The 11,653-nt window shown below is 38.0% G+C and overlaps 1 protein-coding gene across 6 annotated transcripts in view; it reads right to left on the bottom strand.

Moving 5' to 3' along the window:
- The window catches only part of ap2a1 (adaptor related protein complex 2 subunit alpha 1), a 75,461-nt gene extending 67,627 nt beyond the window's left edge, over positions 1-7,834 (bottom strand). For 5 of the 6 annotated variants that reach the window (XR_009770099.1, XR_009770100.1, XM_061701096.1 and 2 more), the window contains exons 1-2: positions 6,980-7,813; positions 2,184-2,395 (exon numbers count right to left, since the gene is read on the bottom strand). Coding sequence is in view for 4 of the 6 variants with exons in the window: in XM_061701096.1 (XP_061557080.1) it covers positions 2,184-2,395; positions 6,980-7,046 (279 nt within the window). In the remaining 2 variants the exon portion in view is untranslated. Of the gene's footprint in view, positions 1-2,183; positions 2,396-6,979 lie in introns of all 6 variants that reach the window. The other variant, XM_061701092.1, reaches the window with a different exon arrangement.
- Positions 7,835-11,653: the final 3,819 nt, after the last annotated feature.

Genomic DNA, 11,653 nt, shown 5'->3' on the forward strand with positions numbered 1-11,653 from the left:
AAAAAACACGACTGACATGATTCTGCTTACTCAATGTTTCCTGTTCCTGTGACAACGGTCAAAACCAAACAGTAAATCTGGAAATGTTAGATGACGTACGGTACACCACCTAAAGGAAAAGTTAGGAAAACTGATGTCGAGCATTGGCTTGCCCTTGGAAATAAAGACCATGATGCCAGTTAGGTTTATGGTATGTGGGTTATAAAAGTAGCATCAAACTGTGATACCGTAATGAAGCCCTGTGTGTGGAGAGTGACACCAAGGTCTTTGATCCCCAGTTCTGTCAACACGGATGGTCAAAAACCTAATTTTTGTGGGGGAGGTTGGGACGTGTAGTGTCTACCTTCCATGAAATTATACGCTTCAGAACATTGATTTGGTGCAGTTACACAACGTTCATTTTACATTTGTGATTAAATTTATATATATATATATATATATATATATATACACACACATATATACACACATGTATTTTTATGTATATACACATATTTTTGTATATACACACACACACACATATATATATATATATATATATACATACACAGACATATAGACACAAAGATATATACACACACGTGTATGTATATATACATATATATATATATATATACACACACACACACACATATATATGCACATATATACACACATATATATATATATATGTATATATATATATATACATACACATAACCACTAGACATTATAAAATGTGAAAGTTTTTTCCATTTGCCCCTATGCATATGTATAATGATAATATAATTGACTTTTGACAATTTTTTTTTTGGGGGGGGGGGAATGCGCCCTCCCAAAATGAATGCGCATTATACACATATACACATTACGGTAATACGAGACGTACTAGCGGATCAGCTCTTGTCGCCGACGTTACGTGTGCTTCGCGGTTCCGCTGGGACCACAACCAGGGCCACGACCTGCAGCACCTCAACACGAAAATACAAAAGACCAGTGCAACAAATACGACACTGGCTGATCTGATGAGCAAAAATGTTGCTTCGACGTAAGAGTAGCAATAGAGGATCCAGACATGGGTAGAGTAGCCAAATATTGTACTCAAGTATAACTTGACAATAATGTGACTCAAGACAAAATAGTCCTCCAAAAAATTACTTAAGAGTAAAGTGTACAGTGAAATAATTACTCAAGTAATGAGTAAATATTGAGTAACTTTTTTTTTATCAATTTAAAAAATTACAAAGTAAAATGTGAATGTGCAAATTCTGATGTTGCTGTGTGCATGCGTGCGTATGTGTGTGTATATGCACAATCAAAACTACAACAACATCATCTGCAATTTACTGCACAGTGTTTTCTAAAGTTATAAGTGAGCTGAAATATCCACGTTTGGGCAGACAGTGCCAGACAAATTCTATAATACATGAAAGCTGTTGTTTTTGTTCATCTAAGTGTAAACAAGAGTAGCGTGCTGTTGCCTTCATGGTAACGACGACTTTCCCAAAACGGTGGCCATTCAGGCATGACGATCAGCCAGGCTGTCTTATCTCGTGCCCAGGAAGCCCAATAGAAGATGTGTGAGATCATGTGACTGTCGTTTGATTGGTGAACCTTAAACGTCACTTCCGCTTCAATTGGACTGACGCAAACAGCGTCCAATGCGGAAGTCGTAGCCTCACGCACGTAATAGTTGATAAATAAGCAAAAATGTATCAAAAAAGGTGGTGAGTGACATTTAGATCGTTGTAACGGAGTAAAAGTACTGTTACTTTTTAACAACTGAAGCGGCGGAAGTGTTTTTTCTGGTCTTGTCAACTCATGTGACTTATCCAAAGCAGATCCCGAGCACACAGGCAGAACCTCAGGCCAATGCGCTCACATATTAGTCCACCGCGGAGTAATATTCAGAAATTACATCTGTGTGTGGATGGTGGATGTGCGGAATGGATCTAGCTGCCAGCGTTCAAGGAGCACGAAACAGCCCCCCAGGAAAAAAATCCTCGGATCTATACGATTCACGTAAATGGCCTATTTTGAATTCAAAACAGCGAATTTCACCGAAAGGCAACTGATTTGCATGTATGGTCTCTGTGTTCCAACAGCATTTGTGTTTTGAGTATTCGTTATTTATGGTTGGAGCAAGATTGTGTTTGACATTAAGAGGTTCCACAGTTCATCAACACACGCTCACGGAAACTTACAATTTGCTTTTCTGTGTACTTGTTGGAACTTAGCAAGTTGACTGCCTCCATGTGTCCAAAGTCAATGTCGTGGCCAAGAAGGAAGATAAACAGCAGCTTACAGACATATTTCTTCTTGCTGTAGCCATCAAGAGCTTTGTCCCCTTTAAACTTGGAGCGAATGTTGGCCAGCTCTTTATTGATCCGCTTGATCTCGGCTTCTTTGCTTTTACCTGGTGTGTGAAAGAAAAAGAAAAAACAATTAGATTCAACAGGATACTGTATATGAAAAATTAATTTGGTGACATTTGTTCCCTCTAGGCCTGTCACGATAATTTTTTTAAGACATTATCCCAAAAACTATCACAAACTATATATTTTTTAATACCGCTGAATAATAATGTCGGCCGTATTATTTTTTATTATTTATTTAATATTGAATAGTCCGGTACTGAATAGACGGCAGATCGCCATCTTGATATATGACATGACAGTCATGACGACGTTGCACACGTCACACAGCTGCTCCGATTGCATCTCTGGAGCTCAGCCACAGTGACCAAGGCTCTTATGAGGAAAAGAAAAATTACTGACATGATTTTAGCAAATCCCGCGACTCTTGTGAGGATAAGCGACTCAGAAAATGGATGGATGGATGACTGGATTTTAGCAAATAACGGCAATATAACAGAGTGAAAAATTTAAGGGGGTCTGAATACTTTCCATACCCACTGTATGTTGATGTTCGCTGTAGTCATCTACTGGCTGAGTAAGGTGTGCCATTGAGGTTATACTTAACAGTTAACGTTCCTGTGTTTGTGTTAATTGGGGACTAACACAGCAACTCGGAGAGGCACTGACGTTTTCGACGACTTCGCAGCGGTGGAGCGACCTGTTCAGCTTGTTATTTCGCTAGCTAGCTTGTTAGCTCGCTGCCGATCCAGCGAATACAACAGGTTAACTTTCCCTTAAGTGTGTCTGTTGTGTGAATCTACGCGCTGCACATGGAGCAAAGCTACAAAGTATTGGCGCAAGGCTGTGGAGTATGGGAAGGAGCCAACTCCGACAAGGGCGTCCAACTCTGTCGGTTGACTGTGTGATTCGCACGCCGGCTCACCACAACAATGACCATATATCGAGTCTGGAAAAACTATTGTTTTCCATTTTATTAATCGAACGATAAGTCGACATAGTAATTATCATGACAGGCTTAGTTCCTTCTTACTGTTCGCTCTCTAAAATTAATGCACAAAACATTCATGTTTTTAGTTTCACGTTACTGATATACAGTAAGTTGCATTTCTCTATTTCTCTTTTTTTTGGGGGGGGGGGGGGGAATTCTATGATAACCATATATAACCTGAATGTCAGTGTCGTTAATTGTGTTTGTTTGTCCATCTGTTTGTTAAATAGCAAGCTACTTCCTGGTTTATGGAGGATGATGGCCAGACTGTCTGCACCCTTGTTTCTGGGGGACTATTATTTGGTGCGGCCAGACGCCTCATTCAATTGTTATTGGAATCATCTTTGCACCATACACCACTGTTCTTAACCACTATAAGTGATGAACAGTTTACTCATTTGTTTAGTCCTGAGAACTGTAAATATACTTTTACAGATGTCAAAATAGCAAGAGTGAGAAAGGTCACAAACGAAAGCTAGTGGTGGCCTTACATTTTTGTACAGTATTGTACATTAGAAGTACTTGCTTCTTGAGTAAATTACCTCTGTTGTATGTGAAATACAATGTGTGCAATGTTAAGTTTTTCTGTCCCTTGGGAGAAGATGCAAACTGTCTGAGTTTAGTGAGAATTTACTTTAACTTTATTTACTCTCTTTTAAGTATTCCTTTTGGTTTGCATTGTCAGCCCAGGTCAATCTAGAGTTCGTTCGCAACCAAATGCTTCAATATATACATTTCGAAAAAGCTGGGAGTTGCCATTCTACTTCTACATATTCCTCAAATGTATATACAGAATGCCAATCAGTTGAATCCTGTCAGATGATTAAACTGTTTCTCACCATTTCTAATGGTTCTGTGCAGCAATAGGAAACCCACAAATGCATTTTCTAAAAACTATTCACTCCAACAGTCGATTTTTAACGAATAATTTAAAATATGCCCCACCCCCAAAAAATACAGGGGTGTTGAAAGTCCAACTTATTCTCATTCAAGATCACAATCACTCATTTACATCCATTTTCCCAACAAATAAGCGGTACAGAAAATGGATGGATGGAAATGCAGCCATTTTCTGCTTTTTTTGCCTTTTAAGTTAGCATTCAAGGGATACAAAGTAGAAAGTAATACCATCTCCAATGATCAAAACAAAAAACATCCACTTATAACTGCTCTGTTTTTGAAGAGGTTTAATGCTTTGGATGAGTAATATGAAGTGAATTTTCTCATATAGCTGACCCGCATTTAAAAGATGGATAAATCTCACTGTTCGAACTGTTCAAATCTCCTAGTCATATTCAATAACACTTGTACTCGAGAGTCGCAAGTGAGCTGGAAGCTTATCCCAGCTGACTATGGGCGAGAGGTCACCAGTCAATTGCAGCTCAAAGTCTACAATACATTTTATGGTAATACTGAAAATCATATTGATATTATGTAACCAACAAAAAGACACTTTTTACTTATAATGATGTAAAATAAGTAACTAGTTATAGCTCTAAAGACGTGGTGTTTTATCTGATGTTTTGCTGCAAGATCATGCAAAAAAGAAAAAAAATCCAACTCAATTGTGGGATTGGTATTCTGGGGTCACTTTGGAAACAGTTAATTTTTGCAAAATTAACATAACTGATGTACTAGTGCATCGTTTCTCAACTGATGTCCTACCAAGAACAGCATTTTTCAATTTTTTCAAAGTCACGACCCACTTTAATAGACGATAGTAAATCACGACAACATATTGTTAAAAAATAGCCTTTTAAAACATTTATATTTTAACTACACATGCTTTCTTATGTACCAAGTGCTTTTCAGAGCACCTGATTAAGAGACTGATGATGAAGATATGACAACTGCAATACTGCATGTACAAAAATATTTTTGCACTCGCTCTTCTCTTTCGGAAAAGTTCAAAATCAATATTTGTTTTCTTTTTAGCAAACAAAGGATGCGGACCAAAGCAACCGTTAAAACAGTCTGGATTATTATGCTATAAAAACACTGATGGCATATTTTATGTTAGAGGCGGTTTAAATGCTGCTGGAAATTGTTGTTTACATCACAAGTAATAACATTCCTGATGCATGTGTGTCAATATAATATTACAGTCCCCTCCAAAAGTACTGGAACGGCAAAGTCAATTCCTATTTTTGTTTTCTATTGAAGACATTTGGTTTTCAGATCAAAAGACGAATATGAGACAACAAAAGTTCAGAATTCCAGTTTTCCTTTCATGGTATTTACATGTAGGTGTGTTAAACAACTCGGGACAGAGCACCTTTTGTTTGAAGCCACCCATCAATCTTGGTCTTATCAGTTCATAAAACTTTGTTCCAAAACTTCTGTGGCTCATCTCTATACTTTTTTTTTTGCAAAATCCAATCTGGCCCTCCGATTCTTTTTGTTGATGAGTGCTTTGCATCTTGTGGTATGGCCTGTATATTTCTTCCCTCAAAGTCTTCTTCAAACAGTGGATTGTGATACCTTCACCCACCCCAGCCCTGTGGAGGTTGGCAGTGATGTCACTGACTGTTGACTGACTGTTTTGGATGTTTCTTCACAGCTCACACAATGTTTCTGTCATCAATTGCTGTTGATACCCTTGGCCGACCTGTTCGATGTCTGTTGCTCAGTACACCCGTACTTTCTTTTTCAGGACATTCCAAACTGTTGTATTGGCTATGCCCAGTTTGTACAATAGCTCCTATCGATTTTCCCTCTTCTCTCAGCTTCAAAATGGTTTGCTTTTCTCCTAGAGAGCTCTCTGGTCTTCATGTTTGCTTAACAGCAAACACAGTTTCCACAAGTGAAACCCAAAGCCAAAAACAAGCACTAATGTTTCAGCAATCAATCTAAAAGGCAACACCTGAGCAACTAGAAACACCCATCAGTCACATGTTCCAATACTTTTGCTCACTTGAAAAGTGGGTGGTTTTAAACAAAGGGTGCTCTGTCCCGAGTTGTTTAAGACATATAGATGTAAATACCATTAAATTAAAAGCTGGAATTCTGAACTTTTGTCTCATTCATCTTTTGCTCTGAAACCCAAATGTCTTCAGTACACAACAAAAACAAAGGAATTGACGCTGTTCCAATACTTTTGGAGGAGACTATTTTCCAAATAATAGGCAATTTCTACAACTTGGGATACACTTTAAATATTTCACTATTCCTGTAAATATCCATCTGTCACCTCAAAATTTTGTATGTCGGTACTGTGGTAAACAGGGGACCCTGTAATTTTTACCTGTCCGCTACCCACCCGAAATTGGGCACCAACATTTCACACCGACGCACCAGTTGAGAATCACTGCTTTAATGGGGAAAGCCAAGCTCTTTTGTTTCTGTAATTTGACAGTAACCACCCCCAATCACATTGGAATGTGTTAATGTTTTTCTAATATGGTATGACACCAAAGTGAAAAGAACCATGTATGGATGGCTATTCTGGACTTTAACAGTCAGACAAACACCAAATTTCAACAATGCAACTGCAAAACGCACATTTGTTTGCTAGACTAAGCAATCCTAAAAAAAAGATGGGGGTGGAAAACAAGAGAAATCCAAACGATTTTATCAGCTTTGGTGGATGGCTGCCAACAAGCATGCAAAAATGAAAAATGAAAAGGTCACTTACAATTCCTTATGTCCGAAATGAAAACAGCTAATCCGCGCATCCCATCTCCTTTCGACACAGCCGGCATTTTTGCAGGTTTTTATTCTGCCTGAAAGTGGAAAAAAATAACCTCTGTTGGTCAGCTTCTGTGATGGAATGGACGATCGGCAACTTGAAGTGTAGGACTAGCTAGCTACTTAGCACTGCCAGTCGACCGTAAAAAAAAAAAAAAAAAAAAAAAAAACTTTAGGATTTTGTGTTTTCTGATGATGTTGCTTTATGCAGAAGGCTAGATGGTCCTGATTGTAAGGTTCGCTGGATGGCGACAATCAAGGCGAAGCGCGGTAAATAAACCTTATCCCCGTTAAGTGGCTCGTTTCCGCTGGCTATATGTCAAGCTATTTCATTCAATCCTTCTCGAGCGAGGATTAAACGCGAATAACATGAAACACGGCTACAGTAGAAATTTAATTGTATGATAAAACCTCGCACTGTGTTGATATCTTGCAGGCGGGCGTAAAGGTAGCAATTCAGGAGGCGTTAATGAAAATAACACACTGGAATACGCCGTTAAGTTATCCTCGAGTCGCAAGCGCCGTACAGCTAGCTCAACAGCTAGCCAACTAGCTGGCTAGCTTTAGCGTACAAATGCTGCGATACATCACCGGTTGAGTGAAACAACATCAGTAACAGTTTGTTGTCAGCCAGCGACAAAAACAACGTAGCCTTTGAGTATTTAGCGTGAGGCTAAAAAAAAGGCAAAAGGAGATATGTCGAATAATATTTGTCCGTTTTAATTCTTCGAGCCTTTACCCCGCTGCCTTGATCAAGCTCGTGACAGCAGCAGCACTACAGCGTGACCGCGCGATGTACTCGTGCACGCGCACGCTCCTTCAGTTAAGAATTGTGCAGCTAACGTGCTTCCGTCCATCTAACCAAGGCTGTCAAAATAATTTTAATTCAGTACCATATTCATCCCAATTTGATTTTAAGTGGGCCGGACCAGTATGTACGTGGTTTAATAATCCATAAATAACGGCAATTCACAAATGTTCCTATTTTTTGGGGTGGAAACAATTCCATTTAAAAACAAAATCTCCGTTTATTCCAACCTTATCATATGAGCAATCGGAAATTTCTTAACAAAAATGGTTTAAATGGTGGCAGGTGTGTACTGACCCTCGTTTAACAGGATTTTGAATGCCATTGCTTAATTCTGAACACAGTCACACCCCTATTTATAAGAGGGTTTGTGCACTTGTGCAACCACATTATTTCAGTTATTTATTTTTACTTTCCCTCTATCTTTTTCATTAGAGCTGTACAGGTTATAGGTTAACTGATAGTGGAAAACAGTTTTAATATGATTAATCTTGGTCTCATTTTGTTTTTCACAAAATAACTGCCATTTTTTTATAAGTCCCGCCCTTTGTTAAATGGTAAATGGGCTTTCACCTGTATAGCAGTTTTCTACCTTCAAGGACCTCAAAGTCTTTTAGCACTGCCTCCTCATTCACCTACTGATGACGCGGCATCAGGAGCAACTGGGGGTTCAGTATGTTGCTCAAGGAGACCTGGACACAGTCACAAGGGCTGAGGGTCGAACTCACAACCTTTGGGTTGGGAGACAACCACTCTACCACCTGAGCCATGCTGCTGTTAATAGTTGTATATTTGACTGTGTTGATTGTGTTAACAGAAATAAGTACATATAAATACTGTTATACTAGTTTTTTTCTTCATTTGATTAATAATTTGGGCAAAGGCTAACTCGTTATGATCTGGAAATCATTTTAAATTTCCATACATTTCCACATGCATCTGGAAATCTTGACAACCTCAAGTGACTGATCACACCATACAAACTAGCGTAGGAACTTTTCAGAATGAGGGTGCAGTTGTCCTCCTGCCTTGTATACATACAAAGACATACATGTGGCAGTGCAGGGGGAAAAAAACATAAAAGTGTTCCACTAAACTAATCTCTTTTGAACCGAAGGTGTGGACTAATATTCTGCAATATTCAGTCTATATTTCTACAGGAGGCATTCGTTTTCACAGAACTGTATTCTTCACAATGCAAAGGTGGCACAGCGGTTTTTTTCTGTGAAGTAAGCTAACTTTGCTTTTAGCCTTCAAAATTGCATCAATATCAGGCATCAAATCCTAAGTAACAGCCAATTTCAGAACATCATTTAAGACGTTAGTAGTAATTTAAGTGATCAGCGTGTCCTCCAGTGGATGAAGATAGCCACAGCAGTGATCTTTTTGTGAAAAATTGAAACTAATGTGTTCTACTGTATACCCCTGAGCCACACTACCAACCCCAGACCAACTTAATTCAATTCAGAGCCAACCTCTAAGAGATACAGGGTTCAATAATTAACTACACATCTAAATATGCTCAACTACCGCTTATTTCCTTGATGGCGTCCAGGTACATACATTTCAATGCCATTTCCATACATGTTTCTGTGTCCAGTGGACCTTGTTTAACACAGGCCGTCTTTAAATCCAAAGAGACAACTGTTATTTTTCAAGAATGCAGAAACTGACCTCATGTACTACTGGTGGAATTAATTATCAACTTGGCCATCAAGCATCAAATACAGCACCCACTGGGATGCTGTAATATTCTGTACCTTGATGTTCTGCCGTGTCTGTGTCCTCTTCCTCGTTTACATGTAACATCAACACGCACAAGCTCTCACATAATTATACACAGTTGAATTATTCAACAATATAACAGTTTTGCATCACAGAACATTAGATTAGAGGATTTGATCCGACCCACTATGCATTTATATTTTCAAGAGTCCTGTAATATTTGTTGCATTAATTAGTATTTTTCTACCCCTAAAATAAAAACAAAATTCAATGCAAGATTTTTTTAATCTCATTAAATAATCTGTCAGTTGATTAATTTAAATAATAATTATATTAATAAAATAAACAATTATACACAGAGCAATGTTTTATTCATGTTATTAATTAATGATTAATTGATATTAAATAATAAGAGCTGAAAAACATCCGTTTTCATCCCACATTCTAAAAACATGTTAGGTTAATTGAAGATCATAAATTGTCCATAGTTTTGAATGCGAGTGTGAATGTTTTGTCTTTATGTCTGTGTTTAAAGCTGTGTGGGAGATGCATACTTCTGGACACTGTGCAAAATTGTTATACATAGGACATACACATGTTCAATCAATATTATGCATATTATCATACAGGTACGTACGATGCACTGTTTATATTATCCATAGTTATCCCTCCCAATTTATACTCATTGTTCAAAAGACTTTCAAAGTGAATATAAGTAAACAAATAAATGAGTAAATAAATAAATACTGTAAACAAAAATGAATAAATACTATGCATACATACAATATTATGCATATCAACAGTTTCATCCACTGCACATATTGGGTATACGTATTATAATTCATCCTTTTCCCGTTACGTATTGCTGTCAACAACCCACTTTTCACTACTAACATAAATACTTTTGCATAATTGGACTTTACTTACTTACCACAAATAAACATGCAAAATCTAAATCTATTTCTTCCCACTTATATTAGGTATACATTCTTTATTTCCTCCTCAATGCTGCCCTAAGTAATATTTTTTTGTCAATTGAGGGATGAATTATCTTTCTAGCCATCCATCAATCCGTCTACTCACAGGGTGGGCAAAGTGCCCGTCAAGCACCTGTATTAGTTAACTCTAACTGAGAAAGACTAACTCATTGGTTAATTGATTTATTGTAAATATTATTTTTCCATGTTCTACGCTGCTTATCCTCAATAGGATCGTGGGTGATCTGGAGCCTATCCCCGCTTACTTTACTTTTCCGCTTTTCTCTGCTATCAGAGCTAGATTATTTAGTAAGTACTAGGAGGCAAGGCAGTTCAAATTAAAAAAAAAATGTTAGGGAATGTGCATGGATGCAACCTTTAACGCACGTTTAGCATAGGTTACTCCTGACCAACCTTTATGAAAGGAGATATTCCTAACACAATCCTTTACAGCAGCAATATTTAAAGCAATTGGCCACTGACAAAGTTAACCGATTTACAGAGATTAGCCCTCATGAAATGACAGAAAAAGTAGAGTTGAATTTAATTTTTTTTTAAAAAAGTAAGGAAAGAGGGTAATATAAAGGTTAGGAGATCTAAGCCCAAGCGTTCAGTCACATTCCTACCTATGACAATTTAAAGCAGGGTCATCCAATCTTTTTCCTTCAAAGGCCGCATCCAGAAAATTGAACGATGCAAGGGCCACTTTGATATTCTTCGACTTTATTAAACATGCTAAAACCATTCCATCAACCAAGTATATGTGTTTGGAGAAACTGTTACATTACAACTTTCTGTTAACTCTAGATAATTAATCAATGTGATACGTTTACGACTTTAGACCTTGACACAGAGCAGAAAGTGCCGGGAAACATTTTTCCATCTGAAAATAAGTTCTTTATTCCAGAGACTTTCACGATACAAAGGTATTTGTTTTAGAGAGTAGGCCTCACAGTTCTGAGGACAGGGGTTCAATCCCCGACCCCGCCTGTGTGGAGTTCGCATGTTCTCCCTGTGCCTGCGTGGGTTTTCGCCGGGTACTGCGGTTTCCTCCCACATCCCAAAAACATGCATGTTAGGTTAATTGAAAACTATAAATTGCCCATAGGTG

Source organism: Phycodurus eques, chromosome 16 (genome assembly GCF_024500275.1).
Source record: "Phycodurus eques isolate BA_2022a chromosome 16, UOR_Pequ_1.1, whole genome shotgun sequence".
In the NCBI taxonomy this organism is placed as follows: Eukaryota; Metazoa; Chordata; class Actinopteri; order Syngnathiformes; family Syngnathidae; genus Phycodurus; species Phycodurus eques.